The sequence below is a fragment of the Trachemys scripta genome, chromosome 2, assembly GCF_013100865.1.
Source record: "Trachemys scripta elegans isolate TJP31775 chromosome 2, CAS_Tse_1.0, whole genome shotgun sequence".
Lineage (NCBI taxonomy): Eukaryota > Metazoa > Chordata > Testudines > Emydidae > Trachemys > Trachemys scripta.
The window spans coordinates 131,541,909-131,568,531 of NC_048299.1; the positions used below are offsets into that span (position 1 = coordinate 131,541,909).

Genomic DNA, 26,623 nt, shown 5'->3' on the forward strand with positions numbered 1-26,623 from the left:
TGGGGTCCGGAGGCACGGGGGCTGCCCGAAGCTGGTAGCGCTGGCTCGGGCAGCTTGGGTCCGGGGGCGCAGCTCCAGCCCCAGGGGGACTCAAATCCGGACAGTGCCGCTCCCCGCAACGTGCTGGTGTCCATAACCCCCCCGGGGGCACCCCCCAGCCCTGCGATGGCTGCTGAGTGGCGCCCAGAGACACCCCCCACCCAAAGGACAGGGGCCCACGGCCCCCATCCCCCGACGGCTTGCTGCCTCACAGGGGCAGGTTGGTCGCGTCGCAGGGGCTGCTGGGAGTTGTAGTTCTCGGCCGCTCCCTCTCCCGGCTCTCCCTGGAGCGTGAGGCCCGGACGGACTACAGCCCCCAGCATGCCCTGGGCAGGAGCCGAGTGTCGCACCGAGATGATGTCACAGCGGGCGACCCACACACACAGATTCGGAGATCCTAGCCTCCCTATTTCCCCGGACATGTCCGGCTTTTTGGCAATTCCCCCGGACGGGGATTTGGGGACCAAAAAGCCGGACATGTCCGGGGAAATCCGGACGTATGGTAACCCTAAGGAATGCAGCATTGGCCCTAGGTAGCTAGATGCTACAAAAATGCAGCTTATCTAATTGGCTTTGCAGCAATGACAAACTACAGGGCCGTCCCTACCCATACACAAAGTACGCAGCTGTGTAGGGCACCAGGAAATTTGGGACACCACATTTCCTGGTGCCCTGCGCAGCTGCGTGCTGCTCCGCCTCTTCCCCATGGCCCCTGCCCCTGCTCTGCCCCTTTCCCAAAGCCCTCGCCCCTGCTCTGCCCCCACCCCACCTCTTCCCACCCTTGTTCCATCCCAGCCCCGCCCCCACTCCACCCCTTCCACAAAGCCCCCACCCCACCTCTTCCCACCCCTGCTCCACCCAGGGGTGGCTCTATGTATTTTGTTGCCCCAAGCACGGCAGTCAGGCAGCCTTTGGCGGCATGCTTGCGGGAGGTCTGCTGGTAACGTGGATTCGGCAGCATGCCTGCGGGGGGTCCGCCGGTCCCCCACCTTCGGCGTACCCGCCGCCGAAGCCGCGGGACCGGCGGACCTCCCACAGGCATGCCACCAAAGGTAGCCTGACTGCCACTAGCACAGCGACTGGCAGGCCGCCCCCCATGGCTTGCTGCCTGAGGCACACGCTTGGTGCGCTGGTGCCAGGAGCTGCCCCTGGATCCACCCCAGCCCGCCCCCCCTCCACCCCTTCTCCAAAGCCCCCACCCGTGCTCCACCCCCACCCTGCCTCTTTCCACCCCTGCTCCACCCCAGCCCCGCCCCCACTCCCTGGAAGACTGCTGCAGGGGCCAGGCCTGCACTCACCTTGTGGTAAGTGGAGCAACCCAGCCCAGCCTGCTCTGCTTTCCTGGCTCCCAGCCTCGCCGCTGGTGAGTGCTGTGGGGCGGTTCCCCCTGTCCCCAAGGCAGGGAGGCTGTGTAGGGCACCCAAATGGCTAGGGACAGCCCTGCAAACTAACAAAATCACCCATAGAGCTGCTGAAGATGTTTTTTGTGTAGCTTTTTATGTAGATTATTGTTGCGTTTTAACCAACAACAGCCATGGTATTTTTAGCTCTGTTCAAAATATGGGAAGAAAAATCAAGCTAGCCAAGTGGCAAGGGACAAAGTCAGTGGGGAGGGAGAGGAGTGGGGAATTAGTTCCAGCTTTTCACAAATGCATTCTCAGAAGGAAAAATTTATTTGCTTAATAAAAACTATAGCAATTACTTCACTTTCAATGCCATTTGACATTAACTATCTGATTCTGATTGTGCAAGGAATGCTGGATCAGTTCTTAATATATTTAGAGAGACAAGGTGGGTGAGGTAAGATCTTTTATTGGACCAACTGCTATTGGTGAAAGAAAGTGCAAACAACAGTTAATATATTCAGAGCAGTTTATGAATGAAAAAAACTTGTCTTATACTAGTATATCTTAGATGAGCCCTATGGTGTGAATTTTAACCCAGAGAGTTATAGCAGAATGACTCCTCATGTGCACCGGCGGCTCCAGGCACCAGTGCTCCAAGCACGTGCCTGGGGCGGCAAGCCGCAGGGGGCGCCCTGCCAGTCCCTGCGAGGGCAGCAGTCAGGCAGCCTTTGGCGGCATGCCTGCCGTGCTTAGGGCGGCAAAAAAGCTAGAGCCGCCCCTGCTCATGTGGACACTTTTTTTCCAGTATAAGAGTGCTTTTTTCAATTTAGTTTATGTCATTTGGAAAGGGGTTTAAACTAAAGCAAAAAAAAGCAACTCTTGTTCTGGAATTCAATCGGCGGTAGCGCATATCGATTTTAATTATACTGGTATAAATGATAAAACTTTCCCATGTAGACAAGCCCTTAAAATAGAGGTTGTATTGTTATTGTTATGGTAAAAGTTGCTAATGGCTTGCCCATTGTGGATCGCTGACATAAGCTCTCAGGATGAAACTCCCCATAAAGAGAACTAAAGATGTCATGCAGTAACTGCACCTAAAGTAACATTGAGCACCCTTATTTGTCTGGCAGCTGAAACTCTGAAACGTAGGCCATGTCTAAACTACAAAATTATGTCGATCTAAGTTCCGTCAGCATACAGCCTCTGGAGTTACTACGTCGCTTGTGCGTGTGAACACTATTCTTTTTGTGTCAGCGGTGCATGTCCTCACCAGGAGTGCTTGTATCAGAGTGCAGAGGGTAATGCACTGTGGATAGGTATCCCACTGTGCAACTCGTCATCATCCAGCACAGTGTGTTTTGGGAAGTTTTTGCAATGCCTCATGGGACCAAAATGAGTCGCAGAGGGGAGATTGGGAACATGGGGGTCAACCTGCCATAATGCAGTGTTCTCCATCCCATAAATTCATCTGCATCCCATAATATTTCACACCTCTTTTCAAAATCCCTGTAAACTCGCATGTCCCTCCTTGCTGTCCGCCCTCTCTGACAGAAGCCTGGAGCCTGCACAGCCCTGCACTATTGCTATGAGCATTGCAAGCATGGAGCGCCTGATCCTGCAGTATTTGCAGAGCTGCAAGAGGAGCCGAAGGGAACATGACAATTCCTTGGAGGCTAAATTGCTGTGGGACATAGAAGAAACAATTCAAGGCTGTTGGTGATGTTCATACTGGGTCAGACCCAATGGTCCATCTAGCCAGCCACTAGTTTTCTGACAGTGGCCCGTGCCAGGTGCTTCAGAAGGAGTTAACAGAACAGGGCAATTTCAAGCAATCCATCCTTTGTCATTAAGTCCCAGCTTCTGGCCGTTGAAGGTTTAGAGACACCCACGGAGTATGATGTTGTGTTCCTGACCGTCTTGGCTAAGTCATCTTATCAGAATAGGGGCACATTGTAAATGTAGAGAGAGAAGCTAGATTTCAATGATCGCATAGTTGGGGATGTCATGCTTTGGTTAGATCCCAAATGCATCCTCTGTGTCTAACTGACTAAAATTGAGGGATTACACATCCTCACTAAAGCATGGGTGTTCAGACACTAGATTTTGATTTGGTTCATCTCTATTTACATATATTCCCTAGAACTTATAAATTAATTAGGAAGGAAATAAAAACAAAAAACTTTTGAAATAAAACAGAGCTTCCTAATGGACTAAGAAAATTCTCCCAACGTGCACATCCGCTTCTCCCCCCACTTCATGTCAGCTTTTATAGCTCTGTTGCTGGCCCAGCCTTCCTCTGAGATTTTTTATGACCATTAAGAAACTTCATTTTTTTTTATGGCAGCAAACAATCCTTAGGCTCTGAACAAGGCTATAATAAAAAGCATCTTGCACAAAAGCATTGGTAATCAAAGGGAAAAAGTGCAGGGCTGCTTTGTAAATTTTGACTTTCTAAGGTCACCAAAATGTAAATATGTATTCCAGGGCTGTAAAGAACAGTGCATTGAAAAAAGTGCCTGTATAAAACAGCCAATTATCTAGTTGGAGAGAAACTGTTGAAAATTGCCATGTGTGCATTAAATTGCCCTTTTGGAATTGTATTTACGGATGCCACAGTCATTAAATCCTATCTTAGAGTGACTCAAAGTGTAGGTCAGCACTTAGTAAATAGTGGAGAGTAGAAGTTTTAGAAAGCTGCTGTGGGTTTAGATAATTCTTTAAGTCCCTCCCTAGAATACTGTAAAAAGTGGAGGGTATGTGATTACAGTGAAGTGCTTCATTAGAGATTGAACTCGAGTGAAAGGCTCTCCAAGTTTTTACTGGCAAAAAGCTCTGGGACTCACCTGCTTTTTCTGCCCCCTCATCAGTATGCAATGAACAGTGGGCCTGAAATACTGCTGTAAAATGTGCCACTAAGCTGCCGGAAGAATTCCAGTCTAGTAGAAAATTTCGTTATGGGTTCAATAGCATGGTAATAGCTCTCCCGGCTCTCATGTCTGAGCGAGAACACAATCCTGTGATCTCATTCTGAACTACTCTTGGGGATGTAGGTGTATATGTGGAGGCTTCCGCACCAGAGATGGGGAGAAGATCTGAAGATGAAGAATATCAAGTTTAGGTGTAGGGGTATGCTCTATTCAGGAGACACGTCTGGAACTTCAGTTACTGCAAATGATTTAAGAGGGCATAGCAAGCAGAAAGGGCGCCCATAAATGAAAGGACAAAATTTTCAAACTTAGAAGCCTAAAGTTAGCCCCTCCCCATTCATATTTTGGCACTTACTTAAGTGACTGGATTTTCAAAGGTGTTGAGCAGTCAAAACTCCCATTGACTTCAGCAGGATAATCAGCATTTCTGACTGTTTCATGTAGATGCCTAAATAATTTCATGTTTAGGCATCTACATGAAACAGTCAGAAATGCTGATTATAATTAGGCACTTAGTTTTACACATGCAAGCTTGAAAGTTCTAGCCACAAGTTCTGCGGGGGGGGAGGTAACTTACATTTTTTAAACAAACCTTTGAAGAATTGAAGTCTCTCTTCAGGATGTGTTGATAACAGGCAGGAGAGCAGAGTCTGAGACATACTGAAATCCTCAGAGCAGTGAAACAATGACGTAATCAATACTCTCAAGTACCATTTACTTGCCTACAACCCTAGCAGAGCATGCAGGTGGGCCAGTGCTGTCACCCAATGCACTTCACTTGGGACACGGTGCTCTCCTTCCATGCAACAACATAAAGAAAGAGAGAACTTGCTGTCAAAGTTCCTGGTTTCTGGCCCCCAGCACAGTGAAACTTGCCAGCTCTGATTTTCAAGTTTTGAACCAAATGGAAACATAAAGCAAAGCTCAGGAGATGTGAAACTACATGAACTAACACTGAAGGAAATGAATCCCTGTGAACTGAAACTACCAAATGCCACACAGCTCCAGCCAGCAGTGAAAGATTGGCACATGTGTGTGTTCAATTATTTTTTACAGTTCAGAACACCAGAATATGAGTTGCATTGTTGTGTGGGACAGGAGAGGTTTTACACCATGGGTTACATTTAAATGGCATCCAGTGTTGCTGATTTAGATTGCATTTAGATGTCTAACCACTGACCCTGGCTGTACCTGGAAATCACAGTGTGTCTCAGAGAGGTGCCATTAATCATGCTCATAATTTCTTGCCTGCAATATTAGTAGGTGGGACAAGCCTCCCTAAAAATCAGGGTCAGTTTATTTTTCAAAAGAAACACTGTAATTGCTATTGAATGCTATAAATGGACACTGTTCTGTGTTTTGGTATCTTTCAGACTCCGACCTGAGCATGCGGACACTCAGCACACCCAGCCCAGCGCTAATATGTCCGCAGAATTCTCACGGCTTCCAGAATGGCCGAGGATCTTCCACTTCTTCATCCTCAGTCACCGGGGAGACAGTTGCTATGGTCCATCCACCTCCTCCAACCCGCCTTACTCATCCTCTCATCCGGCTGGCGTCCAGACAGCAGAAAGAACAGGCCAACATAGACCGTCTCCCAGACCACTCCATGATCCAAATTTTCTCTTTCCTGCCTACCAACCAGTTGTGCCGTTGTGCACGAGTGTGTCGGCGCTGGTATAACCTTGCCTGGGACCCACGGCTTTGGAGGACTATTCGCCTGACAGGCGAAACAATCAACGTAGACAGGGCTCTTAAAGTGCTGACCCGGAGGCTTTGTCAGGACACGCCAAATGTATGTCTCATGTTGGAGACGGTAATTGTTAGTGGCTGCAGGCGGCTCACAGACAGAGGACTCTACACCATTGCCCAGTGTTGTCCAGAGCTGAGGAGGCTAGAGGTGTCGGGCTGTTACAACATCTCCAATGAAGCAGTCTTTGATGTGGTGTCGCTGTGTCCAAACCTTGAGCACCTGGATGTGTCAGGTAAGTGAAAGTATTTAAATAATATAATCTGGGTTGAGAAAGACAGGACAATCCTGTGCAGAAGTGAAAAGGGGGAGATAAGGCACAGAGGGGCAGAGAATAACCTGGCCCCTATAGCTGCACCGAGAAGACAAGCCCCTCCTCCTGCCCCTTTTGTCTTACCTATCTAGGTGTTAATACTCCTCATCACATTGTATCAGTGCACAGGGTGTAGTGGCAGTCTTTGTACTGCAGGAGTTGTTTCTGCACCCCTCCCTCTGAACCAGCCAGCACAGCTGGCCCTCTACAGTGAGGAGTGCACACTACACCCTCTTTAAGGGTGGGTAGCACAGCAATTGGGTTTTCTGGGAGCACAAAAGCTATGTAGCCCTGAGTTAAGGACAGTGAAGTTTGGAAGGCCAAGACCCACAGCTAGGGATACATTTTGACATTTAGGTACTGCCTAATTTTGTTTGGGACTTGACTAATGTACATTAGGCCTCCTTAGCTTCTATGTGGTGTTGCAATGGTTTAGAGTAGCAGAGATGCCTTTGCTGATGGTCCCCAGATGTTCTGTCTGGAGGCAGGAGGTTTTCATTAGAGGTCAACCATAGGGAATTTTGCTCCCCCTGTGCATTGATCAGAGCTTGAGTTGGAGGATGGGCCTCAGTGGAGGCACTGGGATTAAATTCAGCACTGAGTTAGACCCTCTGCATGATCCCACAACTGCAGTGGGTGTAGTCCAGGGCTGAATTAAGTTAACTGGTTCTGCTTACCCATTGCACAGACATAAATGACTGCATAGGGAGCTGGGCAAAATGGTGTAAAGTGCTACCCCCTCAGAATGGCAGTTCACCCACTTTCCATAGGTATAAATGACTGCACCAGGCGCGTGGCCGTGGAAAATCAGGCCCGTTGACACTCTCTGATTTTATTTCACCCTGGTGTTCTGGGTTATAACTGGTGATTTGAATGTTACTGCCCTTCTCGTAGATGACATCTGGCTCCAGGGTAGCAGGGTGTCTTGATGGCATTCTTTTGACCTGTGGATGAGGACAGGACTTGACTCCCTGTTGCCCTGCGCGTTGTGCAGTTATTGACATTGCTGCTAGTGGATCAGAATAGTAGTATGTTGGGCTCAGTTTGCAAGAGGTTCAGGGCAACAAAGAATCAGACCCACACGGCCTATTGGCAATGACCTTGCTGAAAGGCATGCATCTTTTGCAGATACAGTAACTCCTCACTTAAAGTCATCCCAGTTAACGTTGTGTCGTTGTTACGTTGCTGATCAATTAGGGAACGTGATCGTTTAAAGTTGTGCAATGCTGCCTTCTAACGTCGTTTGGCAGCTGCCTGCTTTGTCCACTGCTTGCAGGAAGAGCACCCTGGTGGAGCTAGCTGGTGGGGGCTTGGAACCACGGTGGACCGACAGCCCCCCTATCAGTTCCCGGCTCCCCTAAGTTCCCTGTGCAGCAGCTGCCCAGCAGGCTAGCAATTGCAGCTGTCCTTCCCCCCACTGCCATGTGCTGCTCCTGCCCTCTGCCTTGGAGCTGCTCCCCGAGACTCCTGCTTGTTGTGTGGGGGGGAAGGAAGAGGGAGGCTAATGTCAGGGTGTCCCCATCCCCCCTGCTCCTGCACCCCACTTACCCCATCTTCCATAGAGCAGGGGACACACATGATAGAGGGAGCTTCCAGGCAGCAGCAGTTGCAGCTGCAGTCTGGTCTCAGCTTGCTGATCTAATTAACGAGGCAGTGTACTTCAGACGCCACTCTTCATACTTAAAGGGGAAATGCGCATCTCTCTCTCTCACACACACACACAGGGTGTATGTCTCTGTCTCTGTCTGCCCTCCCTCCTTTCCTGCTGCCTTGTAGAGTGTGAGAGTTAACCCTTGAGGGCTCAGCCAATTGCTACTTCATCATTTAGCAGTAAGGCATTCCCTGGGAAATATCCCACCCTCCACCTCAACCAAGCTTCACAATCATCATCATATATACACACACACACACAATATAGTCTTTTCTCTGGTGAAAAAAATTTCCCTAGAACCTAACGCCCTCATTTTACATTAATTCTTATAGGGAAATTGGATTGGCTTAACATTGTTTTGCTTAAAGTCGCATTTTTCAGGAACAGAACTACAACGTTAAGTGAGGAGTTACTGTACTGAACTGCAGTCTCATGAAATGCTGGCGCAGAGAAGGAACTTTTAATTATAAAGAGGAAAATATTAAAAATAACTAAGAAATAGTAACAAAGAATCTGTTCCCCGCCCCATCCTCAGTCACTACTCCAGTGACACACAGGAGCTGCAACAATCCAGGGGAAAATTTACCCAGCACAGGAGTTGTCTAGGGCTGGTGTATGCTCACCCGCGCAATCTACAGGCTCAAGATCTGAGCTGTAAAATAGAAATCTAGATAAAAGCTGTTCTAATGTTTGGGGTGTCTGGATCCAAAAGTTTGGGCTCAGTCCATTATATAGATGAAAGCCTGCTGTGTAATTTGGATTTGGAGCTCGATTTCACTAAGGTTCATGTATATTATTAATCCACATAACGCTAGAGACTAGTCAGAGGAACTTTGCCTCCAGTGGTTAGAAGTGTCTGAGGGCAGGTCTACACTTAAAACATTGCACCGGTGCAGCTGTGATGCTGCAGCGATTCAGTGAAGATGCCACTATGCCAATGGGAGAGCTTCTTCCATCAGGGTAGTTAATCCATCCCCACGAGAGGTAGTAGCTGTGTCGACGGGAGCTTAAATTCATAATTCGCTAGACACTAAAAATCATGGACTGAATAGAGAAACTGGATTTATGGCTTATTACAACAATCCATAACCCACTAACAACCCCCCCAGCTGCTCTTCCCCCCCCTTTCCTTTCCTCTTTATGACTGGAAGGATATTAATGGGCCACTTCACCGTGATTGGTCCCTTGAAATATGTGTTAACTACTTATGCTAAACAATCTGTTCAAACCTTGTATTTAGCTGTGATACTCTGAGTAACTTTCACAGACCTGAAGAGCTCTGTGCAAGCTGGAATGCATGTCTCTCTCACCAACAGAAGTTGGTCCTATAAAAGATATTACCTCATCCACATTGTCTCTCTCTACAAAGTCCACCAGGATGAAAAATGTGGCTAAGATCCCTGTAGTAGTGTTGGCCGAGGTACGGCCCTCAGCGGGGCTGTGGGGTATCCCGCCGCCTTGCTCTGGTCCGCCGTCAGTCCGGGTCTGGCGGCAGTCTGGGCCAGCAGACACACAGTTAGGGGCTCAGGCCCTTAAGCAAGGGCTGAGGCAAAGTCTATAGCAGCCCAGGCCCTGTGTCAGGGCGGGTTGCAAGCAAATAGTCAGTCAGAAACCCAGACTTTTAAGCAGGGGCTGGGTCAGGGTTTGTAGCAGCCCAGGCCCTAGGTCAGGATGGGGCACCAAACAAATAGTCAGTCAGAAACCCAGGCCTTGAACCAGGGGCTGGGTCAAAGAGCAACAGGTCCCAGCCTCTCTAGGCCAGGGGAAAAGGGGGAGTCTGCCACCCAAGGAGTGTGTAGCAGGGCGGACACACTCCACTGCATCCCAGCCCGGGGCCCTAACAGCAACGGAAACTCGCTGCTGTCAGTGGGGATCCTGGCCGCAACACACTGACATCGGCTCTGGCAGTGCAGCAGCCGGATGGGGCTCGGTTGCCCCCGGGCTACTTCCACACTCCCCCTCGTATGGTACCTGGGCCGTCCTCGTGTCATCGGTGCTCTCCACCAGCATCGGCTCTTCTGGGTAGGTAGCGAAGGGCAGGCTCGGCTCCTCCTCGGGGTAGCTGGCACGGGGCAGGCTTGGCCAGTCCTCAGGGTACCGGGCGAGAGGTAGGCTCGACAGGCCTGGTAAGTCAGCAGGCCGGTCGCGGCCTGCAGCTGTCTCCCAAGCGGGAGCTCGGCCACGGATGTCTGCTCTCTCCGCTGGCATGGGCTCCACTGAGCTCTGCAGGCGGGCTTTTATACTTCCAAGTCGGGGCCGTGACCTCTGAGGGGCGGGTGTCGGACCCGGTGGCTCCGCCCACAGTGGTATTAGGGGAGGTTCGGCCCTCAGCAGGGCTGTGGGGTATCCCACCGCCTCGCTACAATCCCCTACAAAAATAGAACTAGAAATATAAAATGTGTCAGTCAAGGTTGCCTTGTGTTTCATTTAAACATTCATCTGCAGAGCTAAAGTCCTTAACCCTCAGCACTGGACTAGTGTGTGTGACCCAGGAAATGGAAGTAACTAGAAATGAAAAAGTCTTTCTGTCCCATCCCGTCACCCCCCCCCCCCCAACTGAGTGATCCACAAAAGTAAACACAGGCCGTGCCCTGGGGCCTGGACCCGTGTGGTCCTAAGTACTTCTGCAACTAACTTCAGTGGAAGCTGAAAGCCGTCAACCTTTATTCAGAGCAGAATTAGAACCATTGATTTCAGTGGGATTTTAACTCTCACATAAACTAATTAAAGCCAATGAAGTCACATCAGTCTGAGTTCAGAATCAGACCTGATAGATCTTTTACTAGAGGAATGACTTTAGGATTTGGCCTGAATGCCAAAGGTACTGAAAAATAAAGTGGATTTTAAAATTCTTTCTGAACAATACAGTGCAACCATATTTTTATAACATCTTCTTACATACTGTGTACCATACTGTGCATAGTTAAATAGAATTACAGTTAAAAATGAAAGCAGAAGGAAAGGAAAACTAGAGTCTATGCAAATATGAGCAGACGCTTTCATACTAAATTTAAAAAGAGGTGGACTGTTCCAAATGCCCAGAGTTACAGATGAAGATTTTCTTGTATCCAAAGAAGTGAAATTGCCAAAGGAGCAGGAAGAGGCTGATAGTAAATCAGTCCGAGATATGGGGAGAAGATTGACTGACAGCAGAATTTGCACTCTTCTCTCTCTTTAGTTACATCAGTATAAAACTGGAGTGACTTCATTGATGTACATGAACTTACACTAGTGCAACTAAGAGTAGAATTTAGACCAAGTTCTAGGAGTTCAGCTGAAATAAGTACATGAAGAATTGTAATAATTAATAGCAACGCAGGTAAGAGGTTTTTAACTCTGATTTCTAGACATAGTTACAGGCAAGTACACAGATAAATATGTGTAATAATACTTTTTTAAAAAACAACAAGATTTTATCTTGGCATTCTCTGTGAAGTGTATATCAGGTGGCCATTCTATTATTAAATGCTTATTATAATCATAAAACTCACACAGTATCATGGGAACGTCCATAAAATGAAAATGTCAGGAAATCTTATGTTTAAGAGGTTTACATTAACTTTGCAAATATCCTACAAACCTCACCACTCAGGCATTTTAAAAAATGCTTCCATATGTTTTTGATGGTGACTAGATCAAATTACAAACAAGTGACAGTTTATCAGCTTGCTTGAAAGCTCCTAGTAAGATTACAGCAATAATCAGTTATACTTGATTTCCATCCAGTACAAATGTTAGCTGTACTGGTGAAGAAGCAGCTGCCTGGTGAGCCAATGCTCAACCGGACATTGCTCCAGAAAGAAAAGTTTGTGGAACTCATGATAAAATAACAAGAGTTGGCAACACTGAAGCCAGCTCCTCCCCTGCTCCCCCTCCCCTGCTGCCCAGCGCCCCGCTCTGGCAGCACTGTGCGGGGGCAGGGACCGGGTTGTGTGTTGCGCTGGGGAGCGCAGCCACATGCTGTTCTGAGAGGCAGGGTAAGGGGGCCAGGGAGTTTCTGGAGGGGGCAGTCAAGGGACAGAGAGTAGGGGGGATTAGATGGGTCAGGGGTTCTGGGGGGGGCTGTCGGGGTGGGGGTGTGGAGAGGGGGCGGGGGGGGGCGGGGGGGGGGGCGAGAGCAAGGCTCTTCCCCCCTCCTCCCCCCCAGTGTCCTCTTTTTTGATTGTGGAAATATGGTAACCCTATTCATTGTGAACTCAGCCCTTCATATTCTTTAGGTAGATAAACCAAATGCATGCAGCTTAGCCAGGGGGAATCTTATGGGTTGATCTTAAAAGAGGAGGCCCTATCTACTCTGTATGGACATTAAAGATCAAGTTAAATCTCTACAATTTATGGAAAGTGATATAGGGAGCCTTAGTTTCTAGAGGTGTGCACCATAAGTGTCTGCACTTCACTGATCGAATGTGTGTGTAATTTAGGGTTGCCATTCGTCCGGATTCCCCCGGACATGTCCAGCTTTTTGAGCTAAAAATAGCGTCCGGGGGGAATTTGTAAATGTCCGGACTTCCCCCTGCCCCCCATGCAGGGCGCGCGCGGCTAACAGGGCAGCCGGCTGGATGGGGTCACTTACATGGGGCTCCGACAGCCAGAGAGAGCCCGTCCTCTGCCTTCCCTGCAGCAGAGCTCCCTCCCTCCCTCCCTGCATTCGCCTCCGGCAGTCTGGAGCTCCTCCCCGGCTCCCCAGCGTGCCGGGAGTACGGCTCAGGCAGTTCCTGAGCAAGCTTACAGAGACGTTAGCCGAAGGCCAACGACAAGGGAGCCAGGGGGTCGGAGAAGGGGCAGGGAGGTTCTGGAGGGGGCAGTCAAGAGACGGGGGGGTCGGGAGTTCGGGGGGTGCTTTCTGGAGGTGGGGGTGTGGATAAGGTTTTGGGCAGTTAGGGTACAGGTAGGGGGTAGGGTGCTGGGGGACATTGGGGGTAGTTGGGGGACAAGGAACAGGGAGTCTTAGGTAAGGGGTGGGGTTCTGGAGGGCAGTTAGGAGCAGGGGTCCCAGGAGGGGGCAGTCAGGGGACAGGGGGCAGGGAGGCTTAGGTAGGGGGTGGAGTCCGGGGGGCAGTTAGGGGACAGGGAGCAGAGGGGTTTAGATGGGTCGGGAGTTCGGGGGGGGCTGTCAGGGGATGGGGAGTGGTTGGATGGGGCGTTGGAGTCCCAGGGGTCTGTCTGGGGGTGGGGGGGTGGATAAGGGTTGGGGCAGTCAAGGGACAGGTAGGGGGTAGAGTCCTAGGGGGCCAGTTAGGATGGGGGGAGGGTCTCAGGAGGGGGCAGTCAGGGGACAAGAGGCAGGGAGGCTTAGGTAGGGGGTGGAGTCCGGGGGGCAGTTAGGGGACAGGGAGCAGAGGGGTTTAGATGGGTCGGGAGTTCGGGGGGGGCTGTCAGGGGATGGGGAGTGGTTGGATGGGGCGTTGGAGTCCCAGGGGTCTGTCTGGGGGTGGGGGGGTGGATAAGGGTTGGGGCAGTCAAGGGACAGGTAGGGGGTAGAGTCCTAGGGGGCCAGTTAGGATGGGGGGAGGGTCTTAGGAGGGGGCAGTCAGGGGACAAGAGGCAGGGAGGCTTAGGTAGGGGGTGGAGTCCTGGGGGGCAGGAGCGGGGGGAGGGTTGGGGGTTCTGAGGGGGGGATTGGGAGGGGCAGGGGCGGGGCTAGGGCAGGATGGGGCGGGGCTAGGGTGGGGCTCCTCCCCTCCTCTTTTTTGCTTGCTGAAATATGGTAACCCTAGTGTAATTGAAATGCCTTGGGAGAAAAAGCATGATACAAATATAAAATGTAGTTAACCACTAGTTTCTCTGTATTTATTTGTGTAAGGATTGTTACTGCAGAACATGCTCCCACTCTGATATAACAATAGCGCTCACCACATGCAATTAAAATATTAGATCAATTGGATTTACAATAGATCATCCAAACACTGGGTATAACTCAAATAAGACTGGAGCCCAAATATATCTATTCATAGTAATTGTTGGGTTAAAAAGAAATGTAGGTGATCAGAAATTAAAAATTCCCTTTTCATCCAGACCACCTTAGCAGCTTTGGACAAATTTTTTACATTTCTGTCACAGTGGCCTTCTCCCTTATTTACTTGGGACAGCTGTTCCTGAGTCCTGGTTTGCAATCAGACCAAGAGATATGTAATAATGTAAATAATATAAAGATCCTGTATTCTCAGTATTTACAAATCAAACATTTTATTGTGAAATCTGGATGTGCGGCAGCTCTCTATATAGATCTTAACCACATTTGAGGAGTTAGCCCAGGAGCAAGCTGGAACAAAATGTTTAATTTCTAAGATGCATATAATTTTGATTGAAAAATGCTTTGATAGGTATAAACCCAGATGAAAGATGGGAGACAGATTTGGACAAAAAGAAATTGATCTGGATTAATGGGTCACTAGATCGGAAAGGGGATATACTTTCTTCAAGTTGTGTAGCTCCTAAAGAAAATTTTTATAAATTATTGTATAGATGGCATTTGACTCCAGTTAAGAGCAATCATATTTGTGCTACTAAGAGGCATTCTGTGGGGGGTTGTGGGGAAAGGGAAACATACTTGCACGTGTGGTGGTTGTGACCCTGTGACCACTTGCGAGGAAATGAAAGAGATTCTTATGACAAAATGCCAGCTTCCTAGAGATCCCTGGACCTGCTTACTTAATGCTGCAGTAAAGGAGCCAGTAAAATTAATTTCTTTTTTATTGTTAGCAGCTAGACATCGTATTACACATTACTGGAAAAATGTGACCTCCTCCCTCCTCCTATGGAATTGTGGGATAGTAAAATATGGATTGTCCTTGTAATGGAAAAGCTTTCACACCAAATATGTGACAAGAGAAGCTCCAAAAAGAGGATAGGTATTTAGAAATTTGGTCCCCCCTGTTTAGTGTAGTCAGGAGAGGGGGGCTCCCCAGCCAGCAAGCCAGAATCTTGAGCCAGGTTCTTTGAGTATTAACCTGATCCTGAATAAGTAATGTACGATGTACTAGGTTAATGTTTTCTTGTAACTTTGCTTTAATAATTCATTTGAATGGCATTCATCAGACTCCATGGTGAAGCCTTCATAACACATTGGCCTGATCCTATCACCATTGAATCAAGAGGAAAATTCCAGTTACATTCAGTGGTGCAAGATTAGTCCAAAGAGCAAAGGAAAAGCATGCAATGAATTGGATGTGCAGGCCTGTGCTCAGACCACACATGTCTCCTGGCTCAGTGAACTGAGAGCAGAGATTAGAACGCTAGAATTCCTGGCTCCAGTAGTGACTCCCACTGTAATCTTGGAGAATCCCAGATGCAAATCCCAGTTGACTGGAAATTCCCTTAAAAGGACACAAAAGAGCCTTAAGGAGTTAGGTGCCCAACTTCTTTAGAGGCAGGAGCAGAAGAAGGAGCTAGTTTTAACTCATTTTTGGAAACTGACAAACGCTGGAGTTTCCAAAGGAGCCCGAGTTCCCCTGCCAATTTTTGTGGCCCTCCAGTCACATCTTCCTATTTTGAAGATGTTCTTCTTTGCTGCGTTGCTGCATGAAACATCCAAACAAACAGGAGAAATTGTGCATTTGGCAACTCTGTGTACAATCAGTTCCATGGTTTTCCCAGTACAGTGTAAGTAAACAAGGCTGGTCGTGGTAACTGAGAGAGGTTTAATAAAGGGAAGTGAGCGGGAGCTGTCTGACTAATTGTCAGCATAATAGCTAAGATGTAATTGTGTTGCTTAATATGAAACCTTTAGCCTCTTTGGTTTAAATTACCCATGTGTGAAATGGAGGGTTATAATATTAAACTAACTAGTTAGAATATTCGTATGGTAGAAAGGTTGTATTTGAACATCAGACGTTTCAGAATACCCCTAACCTCTAATAGAGGGCTAAACCAATGCTCTTGAACTTTGGGGGTGCTTAAAATCCAGAACTGGGTTTTGCATCTTCAGATAGCCTTTGTTTTTGGAGCTCAGGAGCATTTTGCTCTGGGGTTTGACTTGAGCCCACTTCTAAATTAATTTTCAAAGCGTTTGTTATATAGGGTCCTTTTGAAAGTGCTTCGAAAACAGGATCCCATTATTTCTCCTTCCTCTCGATGGCTGAGTATTATTTTTACCTCCTCTTCACTGTCAGCCTACGGTGTGCGAAGGGCTGCTTGGCAGTATGCCATGCTGTGTAATGATCTTGCTGAGTAACGTCACTGTTCAAATGCTTTGCACACTACTCTGTACTTGCTGGCACATGCAAAGGGAGGTGAAATGCATCTACCTAAACAAACCAAATGTAACCCGATAGGGCCAGCAATTACCTCAGATGTTTTTAACTATGTGTGGTCTAGTGAATTCACAACAGTGCCCTCTACTGGAGAGAATGTCAGATCTGCTCTAATGTGTGTCTCCAGGGCTGTCAGGGCCTTGCAGGTTGGGGTTCCCAAATCTGGATCGTACGGAGATTCAGGTTCATGTACAGTGCAAGCTCCCTTAAAAATCTCCTGTCACCATTAGGAACCAGCCTAGACCTTCCAGTTGCTGTTTCCCATTTCTCTTTACATCCATTTCAAGTGGGACTGGGTCTGCCCCCATCATCTGAGAGACAGGTAGCCCGCTAACCGAATATCTGGGCCATCAGGAAACTGCTTCTCCCCTGTGAGTTTCTGGGGGGTCACCAGGAAGAGACACCCTGATCCAGAAAGGTCATGTGGGGGAAGAGAAGGGGATTAGCATGTGTAGAGTTCATAGGTGATACCCGAGAGATTGGAGGGGAAGATTGGGCTGTACAACCAATAGCTCTGTGGACAGCTCCTATTCAAACCACAGTTCCTACCATCTTCTCATCAATAATCCATTCCCTTTTCTCATGTTTTTATCTTGGCAAGCAGAGTAAGAGGGGATCCCTGTTCCAAGGAGCTTGCAGCCTAAATAGGAGAAGTGCTCTGCAAATGTGCAGCTTTGCATCAGCGGTGTTTAAGAGCCAAGGGTCAAATTCTGATCAGCCTCTGTGCAGGTGCACAAGTGGGAGAGGGTACAAAGAGGTTCCCCTCCCTCTTTAGCCTGTGCACAGGGACTAGGTGGGATCCTAATGGAGAGATTCGATGCTTTTATCTCCTAGAGTCCCTGTGAGACCTAAGTGCCTGTAAGGGGCCAAGAGTGAGGGCAGCACTAATAGAGCATAGAGATGCGAGAATGCTCCTTCTTCAAGGCTGATGCAGGACATGCACCAGAGTGTGCTGCCTGGGAGCCCCCAGGAGGAATTCTGGTTGTAATGTTCTCCTGGCAGCTCCGACAGCTGCAGTCTCTCTCTGAACCTAATGTGTCTAGCTGGACTCTGATGGACTCTTGGCCAAAATCTAGCCCAAAATAATGAGATTCCTCTATGATTAAATGCTAGGGGCAGTTGAAATGAAAAGGCTTGGCCCTACATATGACGTGTGGTGTAGTAACAAGCATGAAAGCTTGGGTGGGTGTGCTGTGTGACATAATGGAAACCTTAGCAGCCTTGGTCACAGTAAATAGTCTATCAATATGACTATGAAAGTCTGGATCTCTTTGACCCAAAAGAAAACCTAATTAATTCAAAGAATTTCACTTCCATATGTTTAATTCAGCCTGTCTCTTTGTTCTTAAGGGCTATTCTTTGGCACTGATATGATATCAATATTTTAATGTCAAAAACAGGCATCCCTATTAACTATCGGAGTTTTCCACAACATAAATTCTGTAACTCTCAACATCCATTCCTTTAGCAGGCCTCAGATAACTCCAGGAGCTGTTTGAGCTTGACTGCAAACTATTATCTAACATATATTGGCCAAGGTTCTTTCATTCCACTTGGAAGTTTCTCCTGCCTTTTAAATTAGTTACATTTCCTCTATGGAAAAATCTTGCTGTATGAGGGTTTGTTTTTACATCTTTATTATTTGGGACAGAAAAATTGTTACAGACCCAGAAAAATGTCACTTCACTTAAAAAAAATAGTCTATAATCAACGTGCACTCTTTTCTTCTGGTGAAACCATTCTGAATACCCTTCCCATCAAATACCATATGCTGTAGCCAAAGTAACTAGACAACAAGGAGATGCTGAGCCTGTCAAAACTGTGATCACATGGCCATGTACAGTAAATCCAGCCCTGCAGGGAGACTTTCAACCTTTTCATTTTCATATCAGAAATGCATTAGTCATTCATATGTCCCTCTTTCTCAAATAGTCAACAGGCCGAATTTTCCTCTCCTCCTTCTCTCTGTCTGCAGACCTTCATTCTCACTATCCTAATTTTAAAAATAAATCCTAATCTGTTTGTAAAGAGTCCACATTTATACCACTGTCCTGCAGTCAGATTCGTGCAGACAGACCCTCCTGCTCACTCCAAACTCCACTGACATAAGTGGGGCTCTGCCAGGTTGCCAGCATCCACTTGTGCAGACCCAACTGGAGGAGTAGGCCCCTGTGCCATCTTCTGTTGTCTAGTCTAAGGAATGTTTACATGGCTGAACTCCAATTGTATCGCTTCCCTTTGGAACTCTCCTTGCATCCGTCGTATGTGTGTGCATGTGCGTGTGTGTGTGCATTTGTTTGTTCTGAGTCTTCCAGGTTAGATCATTTGTTCTCATTATAAACCACACCATCAACTGCAGGGACATGAACCAGAATATCTACAAGGGAAAAAGGGGTATTGATTTTCTGAGGACACTGTTGACTAATCAAAATGGTTCTCCCTGTCTCAAGGTCCGAGAGCTTCCCCCGGTGCTGTGCAGTACTTGCCACTTACACTTTGTGTGAGATTTCAGCTAAACTTTGCATCTGTTTGACCAAAGCAAAAGTCTAAATCAAAACTCATACTGCAAACCTAGTATGATGAGTGCATAAATCAAACCGGCAATTTTTGAGGTACCTACAGCTCTAATGCCACCTCTAATTTCCCTGCTTTACTTGTTTCCTCCTGGCATCTACACCGATTTTCTTGCTTTACTTTTCCTCACACCCCAGAGAGGCTGTGCTACATTGTCCTGTCTTCCTTGACTAAAGACTGTAGAATGGAACACTGTCCGTAAGCAGGCCAGATGTGTCACTACAGAGTTAATGGGCTTCAGGGTGACACTTGGTGCTTTCTTCCTCTACCCCATCCCTCTCTCAGGGAAGGACCCTGCTTCCTCTGCTACACTCCTTAGTTCCCCATGACCCCGAGAAAGAGGAAATGGGAGAAATGCACCTGTTCATGTCAGGGCTGAAGCTGGTCCCTGGATTGAATTCCTGGTAACTCTGTGTTTGGTCCTATGGCTGGCTGGCCTGGTAATTAGTGCTCTGCATTATTATTTATTTATTATGGAAAATAAGAAATAAAAGGTCCTCTGCTTAATATAATGTTCTTTGAAAGGGAATCCCAATGGAGAGGAAAGAGGTTAGCATTTGAGTGCGGCATGTGATTTTCCGGATTTTCTCCACTGGTTGTGTTGGGTCAGGCTGGTTGTGTTGTTTGAGTGTAAGATGCCATGACATACAATATTATTGTCATCTAGTTGCTAGATGGGTGTCATTTGGTTACTAGCCCAATTTGCATCACTAGGGCAGACCATACATTTCTGTTCCCCAAACATTAGCCCATCTGGGCCTGGAGGTTTCCCTTTTGTTTCTTGCAGCGCTTGAATGTAATATGGCCTCTGATGCTGGAACGCCAATTGGGGGCATGTGTATACTGCCCCACGGTTTGGACTCGGGGGGTATGAATAGCCATGTGCACCAAAGTGCTGAGCTGTAGCTCCCCCATGTTGCACTGCGGGCACAAAATAAGAGGTTGCTAACTCGTGTTAACATCTCCCTGTCAGAAAAGGGCTACATTAATGTAACCCAGGGACCTTTTAATTTGCACCCACAGCATCCACAGGGGGGCAATACAGTGCAGCACTTCAGTGTACATTTGTAGTTTGAACTGCGGAGCAGCATAGACATGCCCTAAATAAGTCAGCGATGATGTCGCCACAGCCCAGACCAGAGAACAGTGCACGATGTACTCCCCGTGCTGTCCAAAACCATTACTGGATTTGTGCTGGGGTAAGAGATCAGAATCTGTCCCTGCATAAAGAAATTGAGGGCCATGATCTGACCTAATTTGGGACATGGACAAAACCACACTTCTGTGGTTCTGATGTTGTTTAGATTACTGGAGTAACTTTATTGACTTCAGTGGAGTTATTTAAGATGAATGGCTGCTGGACTAGTGTCTGTTTCATCACAGTACTTTCTGGGGTCTGGCAGCACTGAGATGCCTGCATAACTAGCTGTGTGTTGAGGTCTGCAGTTACACGCCTACTCCCCCATCCTGCCAGAGGAGTTGCTTTGCAACTTATTAACATTGTGTTTTTCCATGTAGGCTGTTCCAAAGTGACATGCATTAGTTTGACCCGCGAAGCCTCCATCAAGCTGTCCCCATTACATGGCAAACAGATCTCTATCCGCTACCTGGACATGACAGACTGTTTTGTGCTCGAGGACGAAGGCCTGCACACCATCGCCGCACACTGCACTCAACTGACTCATCTGTACCTGCGCCGCTGCGTCCGCATCACCGATGAAGGCCTCCGTTACTTAATGATTTACTGCACATCCATCAAGGAGCTGAGCGTGAGCGACTGCCGCTTTGTCAGCGACTTCGGCATGCGGGAGATCGCCAAGTTGGAGTCGCGCCTGCGGTACCTCAGCATCGCACACTGCGGTCGCATCACAGACGTGGGCATCCGTTACATTGCCAAGTACTGCAGCAAGCTGCGCTACCTCAATGCGCGGGGCTGCGAGGGCATCACGGACCATGGCGTGGAGTACCTCGCCAAAAATTGCACAAAACTCAAATCATTGGATATTGGCAAGTGCCCGCTGGTCTCAGACACCGGCCTGGAGTTTCTGGCTCTGAACTGCTTCAACTTGAAGCGCCTGAGCCTGAAGTCATGTGAGAGCATCACAGGCCAGGGCCTACAGATCGTAGCTGCGAACTGCTTTGACCTGCAGATGCTGAATGTGCAGGACTGTGAGGTTTCCGTGGACGCCCTGCGTTTTGTTAAACGCCATTGCAAGCGCTGTATTATTGAGCACACCAACCCTGCTTTTTTCTGAAAGGACGCTCTGCACCTGTTGATTAAAAACATTAATGTATAAACACACGCTCCCACATACAGTACCTAGCTCTTCTCTGTATGGCTTGTGGGAGTCAGCTTTCTTGTATGGTGCTGGTGAGGTTTGTTTTTTTTAAAGAATATTTTTGGTTTTAAACTATCACTTTTTTATTTGATTGGGTCTCTGTGGAGATGCTTCTTTAACCTAAAAGCAATGAGTGCTCCTCAGCACCATGGCAGTGCTATACCCCTGGTAGCCCTGACGCTTTCCTAGCCTGAACTAGCTCTCCAAAGGGAATAGCACATAATCACTCCCTTTGAGGTGCAACTTGAGCAGCATTAAATCTGAGCTCCAGCTGTGTTCAAGAAGCTGCAGAGGCACTATTTGTCTCAAAACCCACCTCCCAAATTCCTCCAACATGGCTGATGCAACACCACCTTGTCTAAGTAGCATCTTCTGGGAAGTCCCTTAACCATGTTCCTTTCAACTGAAGAAATGGCCGTTGTTGAGTAAAGAATTGCAGTATCAGTACTGCCTCATATGGTTGAAGACGGTTATTCTAACAGGTGTTACTGGTATAGCTGCTCTCTCTTGCCAATGCAATCAATTTTGAGGCTTCCCCCTACTCATTGTCCCCTTCCTTCCCTGAGCGTGTGATCATTTCATGATTAGTTGCCAGAAGACTGTGATGGAAGTTCTTTCCCACTTATTTCTGGCAAGTCCCATCCAGTCCTTAGATCTGAAAGCCAGACTCATTAGAAGTGATGATATTTTCAGGCAGGCCCCCTGCATATGATTGACAACTGATTCATATGTTAGGCTCAATCACTGTAAATGTCTCTGCTAGAGAGATGTGGGGAGGAAAACACTCTGTCTGGTTTTCATAGAACAGTAGCTGCATCGTCTCCAGACAACATTAATAATGTCACTGAGATGAAATGAAAATCCATGTGTTTAAGAACATACATAATCACTAAGGAAATAATCTGTAGCCACACTCACACAATGTATAAAAGGCAGAGCTGGCAGGATGTGTCCTACTTGTGAGAAAAGTTCGTTAGCCTGTGCATATTGCTTCTCCATTTGTCAGTTTGTGTATTTTTTCACTTGCAGGATATTGTGTCTCATAGGCAAACTCATTAAGCATCCTTCAGTTCCCTCTGAATTAAATAATACTGTTCAAAAGAGACGAGGGGTAGGAGCCAAAACGATTGCGGGGAAAAGCTCTTACAGCTCCTCATTACCACTCTGTCACTAATCGGTGTATGTTAGGGAGTGGTGCCATTTTATGTCAACTAACATCAGTTTAGCTTCCTTTTTTTACAAAGCTGATTTTTCAGGAGGTTGCACAGTGGATTTTATCCCAGCTAGCTATTCTCTTCACTGTCCTCAAGGAGAGTTAAGCTGTTGAATTCATTCTCAAGGTTGGTGTGAATTTGGCAGAGCCATTTGCACTCGAGGTCTCATTAGTGACATTTAAGTGTTTATAAAAAGTTGCTACCTTTCTGGCTATGCTAAATTGAATGAATACTGCTACATGGTTTTTAAAGGTTCTAGTGTCTTCAATTGGCCTGTACTGTGTGAATCTCACTATAAAGCCTTAATTTACTACCAAGAAATAAAGCAATATATTGGTAACTGACAAATATGGATGGTCATTTGAGCTAATCAGTTAACTTCTGGCTGAACATGGGGAAGAGAGACTTAAGTTATTCCCAAAGTTTAGTTTTCTTTGGTTCATTAGTATGTGAGTGGACATTTCACTAATAGCTCACTGTCAATTATAATTCAGGATTTCCTCCAGAAAAGATTACAAGAGACAGTAGTAATGGCCTCGCGTATCTGTTTATAATTTGCCTTCGCTCACTTGATCTGACTTGATCTCAAAATGTAGCTAGTGGGTGATAAAGTATTTGAAACAAATGCCAGTATATCATTACATTAACAAGAAATTCTTGAAGGTAACTGTGGCAGGGCAGGGGTGAAATCCCTTGAATGCCCTGCTAAAATGCTGGCTAAGCCCTGCTTTCAGGCAGAAAGGCCAGGGGCAGAGGCTCAAAGCAGCCAGCAGGGAGCCCAGTTGCAGGCCCTAATGAGGGCTCGCTCACTGCAATAGACTGAGCTAAGCTGAAGGCTGGGAGGGCTATAAAAGCCCTGAACAAAACTCAGTGGGGAGGCTAGCCTGGGAGGGGACAGGAGGCTACAGCTCTGTCTCCTCACCACAGGAAGGGAGCCTCAAGGGCCAAGAGACCCTGGAACCGGTTAAAAAGGGGATAACTGTTGGGGGATAAAAGGGACTGCACGGTGGCACTGTAAAATAAAGCACAAGGGTGAAACACCAGAAGAAGGCATGAGAACCCTTATTTACCAGCCTAAGCACAGGGCGAGAAGGCAGAAACCTGTGCAGACCTTGTGACAGTAACCTTCATTAGTTTAAAACCCAGCTTAAGAATAAGAATATAGAGCACTTGAATGATATGAGTAACTGTTCCCATTGACTGTACAGTTCTACCAAGGGTCAGGCTCAGTACAGACACATAATAACTATTATTCTTCACACTTCACAAAGCCATGCATGGTCTGAGAAGTCCATTGTCCTGGATGTGTACGGAAGATGAATGAAGACTTGCATCCTTAGTCTCACATTTTAAAATAATCAATCTCAAGTGGCCCTGATCTGAAATGCTATGTCATTGTGAAGCTACAATTGATTTCAAGAAAATTTTAGTGTAATTTGTTGATACTGTTTGTTGCCTTATCGTCTAATCCCCTTCACAGGTCTAATGGTCCTGCTGCAAACAGGTGCACCAAAAGCACTTGATTAGTATATGCGAGGGAGTGAGTTTGGGTGCAGAGGAGGGGTATATGTTTGTGTGTGCATGCTGTCTTTGCTCCAGATTCAGATTTGGTGGAGATTATACATTTTGAAATGAATTAAGATAAAAGATTCTTTAATCATAAAGTTCAGATCCAGATGTTGAACACAAGACACCTAACTAGCTGGACCACTGATCTGATTCAGTATGGCAGCTCCCATTTCTGACAGTGGCCACCAGATGATTCAGAAGAAAGGACAAGAAACTCCATAATGGTCAGTTATGGAACAACCTACCTACAGGGAAAGTTTCTTCTGTCAGAGGCTTATGCCTATTGAGGGTGTGTGTAACCCTCTTTTAGCTAACCCCATTTTAGATAATGGCTTCCTATAAACCATATATTCTGGTTCAAACCAATGATCTGCATTTAGATGAACTTTTCCTATCTCTAGAATTAAGTAAAACCAAAATTATTTCCCTTAGTGGGAATGGGGAATTGGTATGAAGTTCAACATTTTTGACTTTCTTTATACTGGAGAATCAAAAAGTTAATAAAAAGGAGTTAATTTTGCTAGCATTGTGCTTGCAGTATATCAAAACTCATATGAAAAGGAGCATATCAGTCATTTATGAAAAGTACAAGTTGATCAACCCTGCAGACCAAAGTGTAAATAAAAAACATTGGTAGAGCTAGTAACACTGCCTATGAAGTTTGTCTGATATTTCCCATTATAAGACCCTGTTTTCAGTGGTTATAGCTTTGCCAAACTAACTATTTGAGCTGAAATTTTCCATGCTAGGTATCTGCCTCGGGCTGATTTTTTGGGGAAAATTTCAGTCTAAACAGTTCAGTCATATCCCAGAACAAGGTTAGGAGAGAACGTATTTTGCTTCCCTGGGCATGCTCAGCCCTCTCACAGCTCTTAGTGTTGACCACACTGTACATGTGCCATTCCCACAGAGCGAGTGGGCATATTCCTATGCTGGGCTATGGGGCAAAGTTGGACTTTCCCTGTAATTGCTGCTCCTAGCTGCTCTGTGTGCTGGAATGGGGCTTGGGCACTCGACCACACCCCCTCATCTTCCCATAAGTCAAGCAGCATGGAGGAAGAAACCATCTGCTTTGAATGCAGAGGGGACAAAAGCCAGATCACAGGGAGGGAAAAGAGTAGATTGGGACAAGGAGTCTGGTGAGACTGGGACTGAGAGAGTAGGAGTAGAGAAATTGTGACTGGAAGTTGGAGGGGAAAATGGGGGCTGGCTGGGAAAGGAGAATGGGATTGGGAGCCAGGGAAGGATAGGACTGCTTGGGCAAGGAGACTGGGAGCTGGTGGGGAGAGGAAGCGGGAACGTTTGGGCAAGGCAAGCCAATTAGCTTAAGGGAGAATGGTGGAGATTCCTGTGGGGGAAAATAGTATGTGATCATGGAATTAAGGGCTGTATCAAAATGAATATGTAAATTACATGCCTTAAATTACACTGAAACTTTCTTGAAATAAATTGCAGCCCCCAAGGGGAATGAATTCAGGTTGTACAGCCAGCCTGACTTCAGGCACTTGCTAGCTTTGGAGTGCTGGACTATGGAACCTGAATGTTCTTTTAACACGGGTTTTTTTTTTTTGTTCTATATTAATAACTCCAGAACAACTACAGCAATGGCCAGCAGCAACACAACTGTCCACAAATGCCTTAGTCCTTAGTCCTAGTGGAGGTTCTACTAAGTTATGATGGAGAGAGAGAGACACTTTGAGTCTGTTGAGCTCCTGCCTTCTCTGTTGAGATTAACCCAGTTGACAATCATAAATGGCAGTGCATTCTTGTTGCCAGAGGTCTGAGCCCAGCTCACAGCTATCCCCATCTCCAAACCCACAAAAGCTGCTGTCCAGCCATCATAGGATATTGACCAAAAGTCATTAGCCTCCACAGAAGAAAGACATGTTTTAAATTGGGGATGACCTAGGTGTAAAAATACCCTAGCAACTGTTTAAGGAGAACATATGAAGTTCTGGAATTATGGTGGGCAAACTTATTCCTCCTGGGCACTCTCAGCAATATAACTTTATATTCCAAAGAAGAAAATGGCCATCTCGGATTTAATAGATACATTTACTGCCAGTAAAAAGATTTCTTTTTCCAAATTATTTGTCTTTATTTTGTCTTCAACAGTCAATATACCTTTGAAGCCTGATTCTCTTTATTGACTTCAGTGAAGTTACTACTGATTTACACCCGTGTAAATGAGACGCTACAAGGAAAATGTGACAATAAAATCAGGCCCGTAAAGGAGAATATTTGTTTTTGCAGCTCATTTCAGCAATATCACCTTAAACATTTTGCAACAGGGCCAGAACCAACACCACTTCAATTTTGACTCTGACTGGCTGAAGAAAATCAGAGGCCATTTTTGAAGGGATAATCAAAGGCAGGTTCAAATTACTGCCAGATAATACGCATCTGAATTCCAACTTGACCTAAAGAAAAATATTTATTTGACTGAATAACAGCACTATAGCCATTAAATAAAATTTTCCCTATAAAATAGCTAAGATAGTTGTTTTCATGCTCCCCTGCGGTATAGTAGCTGTATTCTCTGGAGCAATTTTCTCCTGCATGTTTTTTTGTCTTCAGTATGTTGGGTCATTTCCCCTGTCCTCTGGATGCTCGTCATTTTTGATTTATACTATTAATGGAAACTTT

General features: G+C 46.7%; 1 protein-coding gene across 2 annotated transcripts in view; it reads left to right on the forward strand.

Moving 5' to 3' along the window:
• FBXL7 (F-box and leucine rich repeat protein 7) overlaps positions 1–22,756 on the forward strand; it is a 357,295-nt gene extending 334,539 nt beyond the window's left edge. For both annotated transcript variants that reach the window (XM_034761566.1, XM_034761565.1), the window contains 2 exons: positions 5,689–6,300; positions 20,374–22,756. In XM_034761566.1, the coding sequence (XP_034617457.1) occupies positions 5,689–6,300; positions 20,374–21,110 (1,349 nt within the window). In that variant the 3' untranslated portion in view covers positions 21,111–22,756. The remainder of the gene's footprint in view (positions 1–5,688; positions 6,301–20,373) is intronic.
• Positions 22,757–26,623: the final 3,867 nt, after the last annotated feature.